The 17,248-nt window shown below is 48.2% G+C and overlaps 1 protein-coding gene across 3 annotated transcripts in view; it reads right to left on the bottom strand.

The window, feature by feature from the left end:
• The window catches only part of Tei (irregular chiasm C-roughest protein teiresias), a 283,055-nt gene that overhangs the window by 64,548 nt on the left and 201,259 nt on the right, over window positions 1-17,248 (bottom strand). For 2 of the 3 annotated variants that reach the window (XM_076812333.1, XM_076812331.1), the window contains 3 exons: window positions 13,782-13,904; window positions 4,682-4,825; window positions 1,291-1,563 (listed from right to left, as the gene is read on the bottom strand). In XM_076812333.1, coding sequence (XP_076668448.1) covers window positions 1,291-1,563; window positions 4,682-4,825; window positions 13,782-13,904 — 540 coding nt within the window. The remainder of the gene's footprint in view (window positions 1-1,290; window positions 1,564-4,681; window positions 4,826-13,781; window positions 13,905-17,248) is intronic. The other variant, XM_076812332.1, reaches the window with a different exon arrangement.

Genomic DNA, 17,248 nt, shown 5'->3' with positions numbered 1-17,248 from the left:
TACAACTTAATCTTATACACGCGTGATTGCCAAATCGCATAGGCGACGCTCACAACCTGGTTTGTACTGTTTGTTTGATAGAATTATATACAGAGTAGTTTCTTCTTGGTTGCTTCTTCCTCCACTGAGGTGGGCAACATTTCAGTTGTCATAGAGCCGGAAAAAGGACTGAACTGCCCTAATAAAACCGGACAATATTTCTTGTCTCAATCTTATGGGTCAAAAGTGTTTCATAAGTTTCAAAGAAACGGCTTCTGGAGTAAGGCTTGAAATTTATTTTCAATTTTTTTCGTTCGTTTCAGTTAGGACATGCTATTAAGGACTGATCAGCTTTTCTCTCGGTACTGAATGTAACGTGTAGCATGTTTAAAGAAAACATAAACCTTGGAGCGTTTAAAAGGATTTATATGTAAATGATTCTGTTGAAGCTGGACTGCACGAAAGGGCGCCGTAAGAAAGTAATCGGTGAAATTAGTGAGCGAGGGGCGTCTACCGCGGAATCAAACGTAATTTATCTAAAGTGTGTTCATAAGTCTTGCAATTAGGAGGTCGTCGAAGAGCGCTCGCGAACAATTATTAAGGAAAATTGGATAATTCTTGTCGAGCGACGCGAGGGGGGGCTAATTTCACGATACCGGCTGATCGCGATAAGTTTCAAATTAGAGTTTACCGTTCTTACGGCGGATTAACCCCGTTTTGGTGTTAAATATCGTGGAAACTTATTGAGGATTACCTCCTTGCTGGCCGTAATGCGCAATACTTATTTTCGAGAGTGGATTTTTAAATCGGCTTAAATACGGCAAGATACTTTACTAAAGTGCAGACCAGTTTTTACTACACGAATATCGCTAGGAGTTTTTAAATGATTATCATAAATCATCTGTCGACATTATAACAGCGATTACCATAATTAATTTCATGAAAATCAATAGCCATCGAACAGTCCAAATAAAAAGAGGGCATACCTTGAATACTAATAAGATTTACTGACCGCGACGAGCATACGCGATGTGCGTTGTTAAACATTTAAAACGCACGTTAATTCAATAAATATTAATCATAATATAATAACGCTAAATTACATCCGAATGCACAAACAGCTAAAAAGTGGTCGAATATTTGTCCATAAATAAACTCGGCTACCGTGCTTAATTATCTTTGAATCGCCGACATTAAGAACATTAAAAACGGAGCAACATTTTGGACAAGGTGAACATGGAGGTCAACGGTCAAAATTTGCTGCGACTTTGGAAAATCAATATGAGAAGGAATTAAATTCTCGAAACTTACCTGTGATCTTGACGTGGTAGGGCAGCTGTGCACGCCACGTGTCCTGCATCTTTCGATCAGGTGCGACGCATCGGTACTCGCCGGCCTCCTGGTAGACGACTCGACTCAGGGCCAGTGGTCCAGGCCCGCCGACAGGGTCCATCCCAGGGCCATGTCCCCAGCAGCCGCCGTCGCACTCCAAAGTCACCGCGCCACCGATCTGGACCTCCATCTTCCGGGAATCGGTGGCCTCACCGTTCTGGGCTTCTGCTTCCGTCTCCATGTCTGGATCATCTGAATATCATTGACATAAATGCCTCTCGCGAACACTGTCTATGACAACTGAACGGCAGTGACAATGAGACAGGAAAAGCGCAGTGAAAGGTTAGAGTACACCGGGGCTCTAGGGATTATTAAATGCGTCGAGTGATACTATTCGGATCCATCGAGTCTATCAAGTTACGAAAATTCACAAATTGGTCCGTCGTGTTTATCTGCCATCTGTCGCTAACAATAAAGCTCGCGAGCCTCCTAAGCTATTCCCTGTTTCTCATATCCGCGTCTTCCACCTGCCGCGACACTAATCCCCCATTCTTCCTCGACCATCGACAACCAGAAAGAATTACCAGTTTCAATTCCTCCCGACTACCTCGCCGGGGGGGCATTACACGTGCTCAGGATTCTCGGGCACGCAACGTACATCCTTATCCGAGGTATCTTAAAGCGATCCTCGAATCCGACGGCATTGTCGCCGATATCAACGGTAGAGGGGCCCGCCCGCGCTCGCATCAAGAATCAGACGCACGTACCGGGGATAAAGTTAAAGGGTGGAAGTGGCATCGCCACGTGTGAGGTTTAGCAAAATCTTTTCCTGGACGAGGACGTCGTGGCCGCCGCCGTCGTCGTGCGAAGCCGTCCCCGTGCCCTTTTCCAATTCCACCTGCGGAATTATACGCCCGCGATCGTTTGCTCTCGGGCTAACGCTGTGTCCACAATTACGAAGGGAAAGGGTATCCAAGAGGTGGTGGCGGCGCTGTGTCGGGGGTATCTTTTCGACGGGGAATTAGAGTCGGATAGCTGAGGGGATGGGCTGGGGGGGGGGGTGGTAGGGTAGAAATTCGTTCGAGGATGAGAAAGGAGGACGGACGTGAAAGAGAAAGAATGGGAAAAGAGGGGCGAGAGAGTGAGGAGGGGGTTGGAGAGAAAGAGCAGTCCTTTGAGTTAGCAAGCTGATCCTCTGGCTCATCCTATAACAAAACAAAGGGATCAAAGTGGTGGATGCGACGATAGGAGGCTTTTACACACCCCCTCCCAACACCCTCCAGGCCCTCGGCTCGCCGGCCCGTCCGTCGACTATACCTCGTTTGTCTTGTAGTTTGTTCGGAATTTTAACGGCAAACACAGTCGTGACGCTATAACAAACACAGCCGAGGCCGTTGGCAAGGGAAGTTCCACTTTTTCTTCGTTACACCGGCCCGTGTACAGCCGCCTCCATTTTTTTAATGGCGATTCTCGTTACGTACGAATTTGATCAGATCGCCAGCAATCCCAGCTGACGCCCGCTTTGATCCCCGATGCGGGCGGCCGTGTCGCGCTTCGCCGTATCGACGGGGATCCATACGCACCGGGGATCTCCGGCCCGCCCATCGATCAGAGACAGGCGAACAACGGTTAGCAGCGGCGCGGCGTAGCCTCGCGAGTTCCGCAATTCTGTGTTACAGGAAGTTCGAGGTTCGACAGGTACGGGGGAATTCGTGGTTCTGTACAACTCGGGGCTCAAGATGTACACATCTGCGTGTCTCGAATCCCCTTAATTTGGCTCTTGCCCGAAGCTTCGCGTTCCCGTGGATCGCTATTGAAAAGCGTAATGAGGACTCCGTGCCCCCGGGTTCCTCTATATCCGCCTGTTCCAAAGGGAGGGCTTTCAAGAGTCTCTGAAAAAAGTTAAAAACACTTTGGCAGCGTCCGGAGTGCCTTTACGACGTCGAGGTGGATGCTCGCCGGTGATCCTGGGATCTATCAAAAATCGAAGGGATCCCTGGCTCTCCGTGCCCGCTCAGCTCCTTTGCGCTGTTCTATCTAAACGCGTGCTCTCTACAATCGGGGCGGAATTGCCGCGCCGTTTAAAACCCGACCCCGACGTTATCCCGCTGGATAAGTAATCCGGCCAGGAGATTCGAACAGGACGCACGGTAGCACTGTAATCGATAATTCCAACGGCGGATGGTTGGTTTATAGGTGCTCTGGAGCCATCTAAATTGCGTAGAGATTAGGTGCTCGGAAACCCGTATCCAGGATCGTTGGTCGAGGGGTGCAAACGGAAACGGGGGCTGCCAGCCGAGCTGAAGATGGAAAGGGTTGTGCGGGGAGGGGAGAGAGAGAGAGAGAGATGAAGGGAGGATACTGGAAGGTTCGAGATGCTGTGTGGGGGCCTAGCTATCCTCTCTCTCTCTCTCTCTTTCTCTCTGTCTGTCTGACTGTGGTCTCTGTCCCTCTGGTTATAATGGCAAGATGGAAGGACTGGGGGCCACCGTAGGAAATTTGCAAATTTTCACGACAGGGCACGGATAATTTCCGGCTGGCTCGGTGGCTTCCGCTCTTGACAAATGACTGTGGTTTCCGGTTATCGGCTACGACGACGACCCCCTTCGCATTCCGAATTAGCAGGAATGTCTGCTCGGCTATCGCCCCCCTGCAGGATAGGCAACACTCTTTCGGACAGCGCTTCTCGATCAGGACGACGTTCTTGCTTCGTTGGAAGTGAATCGGGGGTAGTTCGAGGACCCTCTTGCGGGAGGATGGTTTACCTAACATTACCGTCTGACGCGTGTTCGCTGACGAGTTACCTAACATCAGTGTCTAATGCATCTCCGTTAGCGAGTTACCTAGATCTACTGTCTAACGCATTATCCTGTCCTCAATGAAGTTCGAAGGCATTAATTCTTTCCCTGACAAACCTTGTCGTGTTTGGACGTAAATTCAAAACACGATACGTATGTATCTACGTGCCTACGTGCCATTCGAGGATATAAATCTTCATCGACGGCCCTCCATATTTTATAATATCAAGACTCAATGGACCGTTTCGATGAATGAAGCTTGAGCTCGATTGGTATCATAACTCACGGGCCAGCGACGCAGCTCTCGATTTTCCCGTCGATCCTCATTAACCTTAACCATCCGGAACGTTCGCAATCGAAGGAGCTTTCGCGATCGATTGATGAAGAATTTAAAGCAGCCGCGTTATAATTCCGCGGTCGACAAATGTACCTTCAATTCCCCGCGCGCTACTCGAAGAAACACCCGCGCGCCCCGGCTATCCGCCGGGCATTATACGCGTGTTTAGAGGAACGAAAGGGTCGGAACGAGGCCGCGTCGCTTTGAAAACGATCGAACGTAACGATCCACTCACAGCGCACGTTGAGGAAATAACCGATGCTGGTGAAAATGCCGAGCATGTGCCTGGTGTAACATTTGTACCAGCCGCTCTCGGCGCGGCTGATTTTTGTGAAGTTCAGCCATCCGTCGTCGCTCTGCTCCACGGGCGGTCCATTGTCTGAAACACAAACGAACGGGCCGCTGTACAGACGTGCGCGTATACGTACATGCGAATTTACTCGCTGGAAACATCGGGTTTCCGCGGTGAAACGTCGCGCATCGCGCGTGCAGTCTTCGCGCGTGTTCCCGCGGGTTCGCCCGGCTACCGATTAACCGTCCTGGAATTACGCGGTCGGCGCTGGCGCGGCGCCAGAGCGCCGCGGCGTTATTGTCCTTCGGAAAAATTCCGCCGCGCGCAGAATTACGCGCCGTTGGCTCGAAACGGCGCGGCGCCGTGACGCGATCGACGTTTCCAAATAATCCCGCTACTCGCGACAGAAATCATCCGATCCGCCAAGAGCGATCCCGATGATGCATCGCTAAATAATTGCAGTCGAAACAACATCGAGGTAAGCATCAACGCTGCAGGGGGTGCTCGGAGTAACTCAACCCCCAAACCATCCAGATGCTATCGATTTTATACAACCCGCTAATCGAATTAGCGCACGCGATCCACCCACCTCGGCGAAACTTCCCCAGCGCGGGATAGCTCAAGAAACAAACAAAAGAAGAGCGAAACGAGGAAAGGGTGGAGGAAGGAGACGCCCGCTCGAGTTACCCCGGCGAGGTAGGTGGAATGAGGATCCCCGGCATCCGTTTCCCTGGAAGTCGTCCGCGCGAAACTTTTATCCAGCCATAGGCTTTTTCCTCGCTCGTTGTTTTTAGCCGCCCCTTTCTACCCACCTCGACGCGATTTGACGAGAAGCAGGATTCGACGCAGCTGTCGGATTTACTGGCTCCGAGCTACACCGCGTCCCGAATGTGGAACAACGTCGACGAGCTTCGGCAAGAGATAGAGAGGGGGGAGGGTGGATGGGGGTGCAGGAGTCGGGCAACAGGGGTGAAAGAAAGCGAGTTCTGAAGAGAGACGTGGCTGGATCGAGAGGGAAGAGGAACGCTCGCTACCGCGTGTATCCGCTGTCGACGGAGTTTTGTGGCGAAACTTTTATGTGTCCTCGCATAACGGCCTTCTGGGGGTTGGTGCTGCTGCTGGCCAGGGGTGGCCGCGGGTGTCTGGGGGACGTGGAATCTACTGAAGAGTAAGCTGGCTGGCGATGGCGCTGCCAAAACACGCTCGATTGTGTTAACGGTATCTATAGCCGGGCAGGCCAGCAAGATGTGCTATTTTGTATGAAATAGGAGGGGCCCGTGACTTGGCCCGCAAAAGCACGACATTTCCGCGAAGGTCGTGCGGGATTCCGGCAATTTGGCCGAGAAACAAACGAACCAGACTCCAGCTGAACCCAGAAGGGAGGGGTAGATATGAACAGGCACGCGAGGGCGCTCGACGAGCTGCGTGAAACGGCGCACAGTGGGAAGAAAATCGGTGCGTCACCGGCCAAAAATCTATAACTTTTGAACGAATGAAGATAAAGTAATAATTCTTGTTGCTTTAATGAAGTTGATGTGTCCTTCGTTAGTTAGATAGCGTTACGTTACTTATATTAAGTGATACTTAATTACTTAATTAAATAATACAATAACATTTCTATTTAATATTCAAAAATATTTCTTCTGGTCACTCTTCTTGAATATCAGAAATAAACCAAAATTGATCCACCACTCGAACAGTTCACAAAATTCTGAGCCATGGTGAACATATTGGTTCTCATATTTTACCAATCGGAGAATTGTCTGTGGAAGCCCGGGAGGCTAATCACAAAGAATATCGAAGGTTAAGACTTAGCAACACTAGCAAAATATCAAGGTAGAGAATTAATCAAGATCTCTTCTGTATGATGATACTTTCATCGGATCCATTAATATCATCCTTAAGGCTGCAACGAAAAGGGAAGGATATTCAGGAAGAGTGGCCAGGAGAGATTAGGGATATTTTCGAATTTTAAATAGTAATATTGTGTGACAACCGAGGGTTAATATAACTAACGTAATATTATTAAAGTAATGAAGGACACATCAACCTTATTAAAGCAAAAAGAATTATTACCTTATCTTCATCCGTTGAAAAAGTTATAGATTTTTGGCCGCTGAAGCACCGATTTTTTCCCACTGTGCGGCGCGGAACAATCGAGAGCAGCGGTTTTTAATTTTTGACGCGCAGAAGGTTTAAACGGGTGGGCTGAGGGAAGATACGAAGACCTTTTTTCATAGAGGATCGGTCGACGTTGAGTGGGCTTTTTGGCTTTTGTCGGACATATGGAGACGTTTTTGGCTTTTGTGTGATTTTAGCACGAGCGTGGATGGCTTTTATTCGACTGGTTATCGCGAAAGTGTTTTTTTAGGTGCCCCTTTTGAGGGCGGATGGACGTTTGCGGACCCGTCGGCGGCAGTCGTCGCGGGAGGAGAAAGTGAAACGGGATCGTGCTCTACATATAATAGACATATATATTCAAGTCTACGGGTGCCATCGCATTATATGCTAGCCTCGGTATGAACAATGATCGGATGGGGATCTACTTCCCCTGGAGCGGTTTCCCGCAGCTGACGCCCTCGTACGTTCTCCGTAACGTCCGTAGCTCGAATGTATCGTCGTGATAAATCGTTCGACGGGCCCGTGATAAATTTATCCGTTCTTTTCATTTAAAATATCCCCTGGCCCTGGCCGACGCGCTTTATAGCGCGATCATTACATATCGATCGTATCGTCCTCGAACGACAACGCGTAATGGACTCCTTCTGTCTACCCCCCCCATAACCAATCTCACGAATATATTAACACCACTACGCAACATCTTCGTTCAATCAAATGTACCACATAAAAAAACACAACGTCCTTCAATTACCTCGATGCAACACCTTCATTCGCAAACATGACCCAATGTATCTTCCAAAAACCTGAAGATACGCGTAATCATTTCGAGCTTATCACCCCCCTGCTAGCCACGAATTTATATCCCCGAGGAAAAAGAACTGGGCTCGAGGAACGATAAAAAAAGAGGCGCTGGTGGACGCGCGTAATATTACACGCTCGCCATCGAGGGTGGAAGAAGTGCAGTTATCCCAGGATCGATGATATATATATATATATATCGGTCCAAGACGAATGGTCAAAATATCTTGGAGTTCGCCCGGTGATAAAGGGCGCTTTGAAGGAAAGCGAACGTGCTCTCTCGATACCTCGAGGCACCAGGATTGGGACGTTTAATAAGAGCCGCACCCTGGTCGAAAAAGAAATTGGGATGGATGGGTGGATGAAGGGGAGAGCGGCGGCACAGAGGGGTCCGAAACGTGGGGGTTAAAAGCAAGACGGGCCGGGGGGGATGAAGGGTAGGATGTGGTCGGAAGGAGGCATCGCCCGGAGCGGGTACGTGCTCCAAAGGATATTAAAGTATTTTAATTGCAGCGGATTTCGCGGAACGCTGGAAGAATTTATTCGAAATCACTCGATTGAGTCTATGAATAGGGATTAAGCTCCCTACCCTTCCGTTCCGAGCCCGACGCACACGGCAGCCACGGAATTCTGGACGTCGCCATTGGAAGCCAGAAATAATTGAATATTTAATGGGATAACCGGGCGTGTATCTCAGACGACAGGGATGTCGGGGACGGGGAGGGATTTATCGAACGTTGCCAACCGTCGTTAAACCAGAGGGGGTGACTGTCGATTTTTCCGTCGCCAAGAGAGATTTGCCGGCCAATTTCCTGGACAATCTCGTCGCTCGTAATCGCGACGAAAGACGAAAACGACCGGATAAATCCCTTCCACTGTGTATCATCTACCGATCGCCGTAGTTCCAACGCTGCTTGCAATTCATTCGTGCGCTCCCGTCTTTCACCGGCGGCGTTTGTCGGGACGACAATTCCGATCGGTCGGGCCGCGAGAGCAATCCGCCTTGCGGAGTAACGCAATCCGTACTTTCTAGCGTGTAATTTGCTGCAGCCCCGAGAATCCTTCGTTTTAAGACGCTGTTTAGCAATAATCCAACGGGTCCCGGCGGACGGTTTGGTAGTAACAGGTCGTTCATCATATTTCTTATCACTGCCGGGCCCCAGCTGATCGCGGCAGAAAGTGACGGGTGCAGCTGCTCCCTCAGCGTTTTCGTGTAACTCAATAACGAGACTAACGAGGCTCGTACGATTAACTCGGGGGGCTCGATAAATTTCATCGCTTTCGCTTCGCGCGAAATGGAATCCACCCTTCGCGGGGGATCGTCGCAGGCACGCCTGCTCTCGCTCTTTGATCATTGAACGCGGCACGAAGATTAGATGCCCCGGCAGTACAAGGACAACGAAGGGGAGGAATTAGGGGAGAAGATTCCAATTTAAAGACAATGGAAATTTATGGAGAAAAAAAACGATGCCAAGGTACCTCGGAAAAAATGATAAAACTCTTTTCATCCCTCGGTCCTTTCCACGCCCGCCTATCTTTTACCAGAAAAACGCTGAACGCTAATAACACGAGCGGCCTCCTCCCCCCCCTCCCCGTACAAGGCTCCCGGCCATAACTTCTACCGTATGAAGCTCGCAGCGAGATCGAACACCGGTGCCGTCGTAACTTTAATGGATACTTCCGCGGGGCAGTGAAAAGACAGGGCTCGATCCGCGAACCGCCGCTGATTCGAAAAACGCTGTAGCCGCGGTAAAAAAGTTGGCCGGTGCAGTCGATGCGTTTAACGAATGTAATGGGCTCGCTCGCTTAAACCGCGCGCGGTCTAATCAAGAAAGTGGTCTCTCAGGGTTCGCGAACCTCGCCACGAAAATCCTCGGCTCTCTCTCTCTCTCTGTACCATCCTTCCCTCTTCTCCCCGTGCCACCCTCTCGCCCCTTAGTTACTCTGATTGACGACGAATAAAGGAAATTATACCGCGGGCGAACTTTTATTTGCCACCGCCGCGCGACGAGCAAAAAAGCAACATCGTTACCGATCTCCTCCGGCCCTCCCGCCCCGTAAATCCTTTCCGTGGAATCGTGCAAAAGGTGCAGGGCCCTTCGACCTCCTCCCCACTCCGCCGTAACCCTCTGGAAAAAGTCTGCTAACTGTTACGTGGTAGTTCCAGACGAAAGAAAGCGCTATCGAATTTTCTGGCCGGCGAAGAAGAATTCAACTATCGAACTCGCGCCGGACCCCGAACACCGACCGGCGTCTGGCAAGTGCCGGGAAATTGTCGGGAAACAACTTCGCCTCCGTCCACGGGGGAGGAGCATCGACCGATCCTCGATCGGCTCGCCGGCGTTCAAGTGTCTTTTTAAGATACTCGGGGATAATATGAAATTGCTACCTGTCTGGTTAAGGGCGAGGATAAATTAAACGCCTGTTAAGGGGTCAGGCTCAGTCAGGAGGCCGAGAAAAGGGTGGTCTTTGCAAATTTTTTACTCCAAAGCTGTAACACATTTCTCAAAAAATCTTTTTTCCTTTTGATATCGATGAGCAAGATATTTCGGAAACCGCTGCATCGATTGGTCTAAACGTTTGCAGACTTCTTTTATATACCAAAGACTAGTAGATGAACGAAGGATTTTTTATTTGAACAAAAACTCTATTTTTAATTAACGAGAAAGGAACAATTCAGACATCGAAAAACCGTGGTTTTGCGTTAAACCGCCGCCATTTTGTCAAAAATTAACTTGAAAAAGCCTTCGTTTATCTACTGAAGTCAACCACGTATTAACAGAATGTTTTTGAATTTTTAATTTCAGATGACCCGGATCAGAGTAAACTTTTTTAATGCTTTTCTATAATAAAATTACTGAAAGTTTCTCCATACATGTACTATGAAAATAAGCGAATAGTTGTAAAGAAAATATACAGTAGATGTTCCACAAAAAATTTCGGGAAATCGCGATATTTTTCGAAAGCTGACTAGGTATAACCCCTTAAGTCTTTATGCCAAATTTCAGCATCGATACTGTTGTTTCTAAATGTTTCCTGTGCTCTGCGGCAGAGTGTAATAAAAATCGAGAGGGACAAAATGGAGAAGCTGGCCACTGGGGTTCGTATTGAAAGGGTTGGATCGTTATCGTCGATTCTTCCCCCAGAATCGAGCAAATTGAGTTGCAAATCGCGCGATCCCAACGCGTCGTTATCAACGATGGCGCGGCTCGAGCCTAACACGGTGCGCGCACACCTCGTGCATCACACTCAGGAGAGAATGAATCTGCCAGCGTGGCTCCTGGAACAACGTTACACGGCGACTCTAGGGGGGAGAGAGAGGGGGGGGGGGCGAAAAGTACGTCCATTAAAACAAACGTTAATTCCCCTGGTAGGACGCGTAACGGCCCGCGGTGCGGCCATTACGTAAAGCTGCACGTACCTGTACGTACATACGTTTCGTACGGCTGGAGCAGGCGTAGGGTCACGAGATACATAACGCTGAATCTGGGTTAACGGCGGTGCTGGGCAAGGCTAGAGCAACGAAAACGGAAAACCCGCCGGTGGTCGATACGTTTCGCCGTAGGTGGACCCTGCCGAGTCTTCCGAGCATCCCTGACGCTCTCGTTTACGAGAGAGAGAGAGAGAGAGAGAGCGTCGTCTCCAGTGAGGTCTTACGAATTGATTAGAGATGCCGGGGAGGTCTGCCGGTACCGTTCCAAACAGAATCAGCTCCTCCGATTGGGGAATCACGTCAAGGATGACTCTTACTTTTATACTGTTATCCGTCCGAACGAGAGAGGCGGGGCACGCGAAGAGAAGCGAAAACAGTTTGGTAAGGGTCGGCCCTCGATGGCCTTGAGCAGCCAGTCGATTTCTGAACTGCCGTTACGTCAGCTCATTGGAATTCAAGGGGGTCCGTGGGAGGAGCTCAAAGGAGTCGGAGTGTCCGTTAGAAGGAGTAAAGAGGGAATTATAGGAGGCTTTAAATATTTATCAAGCCGTGGGCCAGTCTACCGGCGGTGGCGGCGAGCTTTACAAAGAACAAGAGACTGCTAATGAATCCACTTGGCCAGGAATAATTCTTTGTCCCTGTTCCTTCCCGGGGGAATTGAATGGAATTTAAGGGGCGGGCGACGCTTGGCCCCCTTCCTCGAACTTTTCCATTTGCAGGTGCGCGGAGGAGGGGGGGTAGGTTTCATTAAATTTCCTCGTGGACATTTTCTCGGATCGATCTGCTTTGAAGCCTATCGTCAAACAAATTATTCACTTAACCGGTCGGGCGGACCGGCTGAAACGGGGATATAATGTATCCACCAATCTCCACTATCTCTTCTTCCCGACCCTTTTAATCCCCGACGAAGTTCCTTTCCACCGGAAGGGAAGTCGCGCTCGTTGTACCGCGCTATCCACTTCAGCGTCGAGGTATCGATTACCGCAGCATCGGCGGAGGGAAAAAAAATTGCGACCGACGAATTCGAGAGAGCCAACGACGTTTGCGTTGGTACAAGGAGATTTCCAATTATCGGGAATAAGTCGGCGAAACGCTTCGAAAGCGAAATCTCGGTGGGAGTCTCCGTTGATTTCGATGAAAGGGAGGGAGGGAGAGAGAGAGAGAGAGAGAGAGAGAGAGAGAGAGAGAAAGAATGAAAGGAAAACGGGGGAAAAATGGGGGAAAGAAGGGAACGTAGCCGTAGAATTTTAATCTTGACGAGGCATTCACAACACCGGGATTAGAGAGGAGAAAAGCACGATGCGCTCGCTAGCTAGAGATAATATCTGCCGTGCATACTTATCTTCGATGAGAGGGCTCGCAGAGAAGAGGGCGGATTATTTATTGTTCCGACTAGACGACGCTCGCGATAGCCCTCCTCTATCTCCTCCCTGGTATAGAGTAATATGATTACTCCGCGATTTATCGCTTTGTTTGCTGATGGCTAGGAAACTGCGAGAGGGGGAGGGGAGGCGGATTAATTGAGCAGAAATTGATATTAAGTGGGGCTGAATGAGAATGGAAGAGAAAAAATTCGAGGGGTCTGTTCGGGAATATGCTCTTGCCGTCTGATCCCTGAAAAGTGGCAGAAATCTTTTCTTTTTGGCAATGCCGCGTTTTCTGTCGGGGGTGAAATATCGAATAGGGGATGTTCGTTAATAATTTAGGTATAATTTTTACAATTTAGTTGTAATTTAGTAATAGTGTTATAAACGGGAATGCTACTGATAAGTTAACTACGAGCGATGCATTTTTTAGCAGGACACAGAAATTATAAATGGAAGTTATTTGGTAACCTGCGACTTGGAACATCGCCAACCAATTATGTCACTCATTATCATCGACTTTTGAAATTACATCGCTATTATTACAGAGTTGGCTCTGAATTATTGATGCTAATGTGTACAGTAAAACTGCCACCAATTAAATTTGCATTTACCACAGAGTGCATGCGTTCGTGAATGCGCAAATGCACTTTGCCCTTCGCGGGCGCAGAGATCAATTTGGACACTTCAGCATTATATTATTCTAAATTGGGATGCAACTATAATTAGTAAACAATTATGGGGGAACGCCACTGTGACGGCCGGAAAAGTAAGCCATTTTTAAGAATTTTTTTCAGGAATAATTTACAGTTTTCATAAAAAATTGTTATTACCTACCTTTAGTACGCTGTCTTAAGAGACTATACAAAAAAAAAATACAAAAACATCCATAAATTTTAATATATTAATTAATCTTCTAAGACAGCGTACTAAAGATAGGTAACAGAAATTTTCTATGAAAACTGTAAATTATTGTTGAAATTTTTGTTTTAAAAATGGCTTACTTTTCTGGCCGTCACAGTGGTGTTCCCCCTTAAAGAACTTTGTTTTGCAAGGCAACGACTTAATACTTTAGACTCCAATCAATAAACCAAATATTCCAATATAGCGTAGTATGGAAAAGTAGCAAAGTATCGTTGTAATTATCTTATTGCTCCCGCTTCACCCTGCAGCGTTCGCCCTTTGGCGCATTTGAGGCAAGGAAAATCTTCGCAAAATACTTTATATATCGCTTCGATGCAATCAGAATAGCCCGGGGAACTATTTTTCGCGCAACGTTGCACTGGCAACGAAACATCGAGAATCCTCCATCATTGTTGTCACTTACCCCGCTGCCAGATCGGCGTGCTGGCCGGATTGCTGTCCACCTCGCATTTCAGGCTGACGGACATCCCCTCGACGATCGGGATCCCGAAACCAGGTAAACGCGTTATCGCGAACGACGGAGTATCTGAAACAGGTATTAAGCAATTAGTGTCAGCATCGGTATCGATAGCTGTGTCGATCGCGTCGATTCAAGCCGACGAAAGATAAGAGCAACTGCTGTTTTATTTTTCGACAAACAGGTGAATATTGTATTCCCTGACCATTGTTCTACCACATTATTCAGTTCACGTGTATCTTCCTATAATGATTAATCAACACGAATAATAATAATAATAATAATCCACGAGTCTGACCCATATTGGAAACTGATATTAGCTCTAAAATACGTATTAATGAGATGGAGAATAAATCTGAATTGCGAAGTGAGTTTGACCACTGTTAAACAGAATTCGATGTTCCTGCATTATTAAATAGTACCCCCAAGCAACTTATACATTTATCGATAGGTCAGGGTGAAAATAGTTGTGGACAGCTGCAAAGGTTTCACTCACGGCCTCCAAATAATAACGAGAAATAATGTGAGACTGACAAGGGGAGGATACCATGTGGTAGACACCGATTTTGATGAGCCTTAGCACGATGGATCTGTGTCGAAAATAAGTAAATAGGTGTCCGAGCTTTTCAGCCAATAGGCCTTAATAATAGAGATATTTACATGTAAATTATTAAAAATTTCATAGTGGCCGTGGGGTTTTAATGGATAAAAATCCCACACTACCCTGGCACCCGCGGGAGATTCCCTTCTGCCGGCATCGGGGTGCCTTTTGAAGATGTTAAAGAAAAACTTTATAATTTTTTTAAAAACTCCACGTTAAAGAAAAACTTTATAATTTTTTTTTATAAATTATTTTTTTTCATAATTTTTTTTTTAACTTGAGGACATCTTTAAAAGGCACCCCGACTCCTTCAGAGGGGAATCCCCTGGGGGCGCCAGGGTAGTATGGGATTTTTATCCATTAAAACCCCACGGCCACTATGAATTTTTTAATAATTTCCATATAAATATCTCTATTATTAAAGCCCATTGGCAGAAATTTATTTTATTTTCCTTATTTTCGACATAGATCCATCGTGCCAAGGCTCATAAAAATCGGTGTTTACCACATGGTGTCCTCCCCTTGTGAGTTGGAAGAACGCGTACGAGTTTTCGCTAACCTGTGTGTTTTATACAGGTCAGCATATGCGGGGATTGAATGTCAGAGTTCGAAACAAGAGGAAACTTTGATAGCATGGGCGACGAGTTTGGAGAGAGCAGCGAGTAGCTCAATCCGAAATGAGAGCAGGGTGTAATTTAATTGAGAATTGTGGACTTTGGCACCGTGTAGACAGTGAGTTACCAAATGCCAGAACTTTGTGGATTCTGGACAGAACGTCTGAGAAATGAAGTGCATGGTTTACTAGGGGAAATAATACTAGAGCAAATAGACTTAGCTGCTCATAAGCTATTAGACTCGTTTGGATTTCGAATTAATTAAGCATCGATTCTATAAGAGCTCGGTGGGCCTTTCTGAATATTAAATGCTCCCCACATTGTTCGTACAGTCATTGTTTATCGAAGGGCGTTGCAACGCCAGGATCCTAGTTTTGTTCTACGCTCTAAGGCCAGGGCTTAGTTCCCGTATCGCAAATTGCATAATAACCTGCTATCGCGAAATTTCGAACTAGCTAGAACCGTAGGCTTACTCAAGTGGATCTGAAATGTGTTCACTATGGAAACAAGTTCACCTAGTACTTCCCTCCAATCTCAACTAACCCAGGCCTCAATTAACCCCTAACTAACAGCCCTCTTGGTTTATCGTTAAATTTCACCTCGCAATCTCGGCCAGCATCGACTTCTTTTGCTTTCTCAGCCGCGAGTAGAATGCAGCGGAGAGAAGCCGGAACGAAAATGGACACCGTCCAGACTTCCGCGTACTTGCCGGCGTGTAATCATTATACAAATTGTTACCGTTATACCTCGCAGCCTCGTTTATTCAACCCCAATTACCCATCCGCTGAAACAACAACGGAAAACACGGGCGTCCGACGCTTTAAACCCGTCGTGATACAGGCTTGTAAAAATAGGGGAATAAAGACGGGAGCGAAGGGGGCGGGGGGTGGCTGACTCTGTAATAACCGAGGCGAGTGACGGCGGGAAACGGGTGCAGCGGACATCAAACCTACTAATCGGCGAAACGGAACTGCACCACTGACGAACGAGCCACCCATTGACACCCCCGTGTCCCGTGTGTGTGTGTGTGTGTGTGTGTGCCACCGTCGTTCCTTCCGCGTCATTAACGGCTGACCTCGAATCAGACGACAGGAGCAATGGGGGTTGGGGGGGTAGATCGTGTCGAGAAACGTCGACGCGTACACGTGTACAAGTGACGGGCCTCGTTCGCGAGAAAGATAGCGTTCAGCTGTCGAGCGATTCGCAATCGCTCGTTCACGGGACTGGAACGTTCGAGCATCCTCGCTGATAAAGGGCACGCGCGATTGGGAATTTTCGAAACGCCACAAGGAAGTAGGTACCTACATTCATAGACCATCGCCGAGATTTATGCAAATGAGGCGGTGTTGGCGATAAATTCGGCGATGTTGGCGGTAAACTTCCACGATCCTTGACTCATGCGCTGATTAAAAAGTTCCCCTCGCCGGTGTCCTTCTTTCGATACGCGTCCGCAACTGGGGAGAGCATTCTGGCGCCTCCTCGCAGAGGGTCGAAGCATCCTCTGGCGCCATCCGGGCGTTTCGTCGCGCGTTATATCGCGTCGTTCGATTCGTTAATACTTGAAGAGCGTACGTAGGTCGAGGTCGTGAAATAAATTGGCGGTCCGTGGAGAGGCGCAGCGGCGGCGGGAGAAACGGGGGAAGAGAAATGGCGACGAAGGAAGAAGGAGGAAGAGGAGGAGTTGGCTGGAGGGAGAGAAAAAACGGAAGCGAGAGGCTTTTCCTCGCTCTGACTACCGGATGGCTCCAAGTTATTCACTCGGATATAATAGTGCGGCGCTGAGACAATGCAAGCTTAATGAAAGCCACCCACGCCCGCCCCCTCACCGTCCCTCCCTCTTTCTGCCGGCTCTCTGTGCGTCCCGTGGCTCTTACTCGACGCCAACGCCGCCACCGTAGCCCCGGCGCAGTGGCGTAAACACCAAACAAAGCAAACAATGAGACACAGAAGTGTCCCACAGACCTCGATCGCTTAATGAGAACTTTAAAGCGCTTCCGCAAACTACCAGTCTGTCTGCTTCAGACAGGACCCAGCGCGCGCGCACAGGCAATCCCCGTGGCGCATACGTACGTACGTGGACAGGCACACTAGCTTGAACTTTTTGGTCTTACCCTCCTAAAATATGAGGTTTGGTGAGAAAATGATATGTGTAAAATTTCAAAGTGATTGGACAACGGGAACCAGTGCCGCAATTGAGT

Source organism: Andrena cerasifolii, chromosome 5 (genome assembly GCF_050908995.1).
Source record: "Andrena cerasifolii isolate SP2316 chromosome 5, iyAndCera1_principal, whole genome shotgun sequence".
In the NCBI taxonomy this organism is placed as follows: Eukaryota; Metazoa; Arthropoda; class Insecta; order Hymenoptera; family Andrenidae; genus Andrena; species Andrena cerasifolii.
The sequence above is the reverse complement of the archived record's forward strand: the minus strand, read 5'-3'. Positions and strand labels throughout refer to the sequence as shown.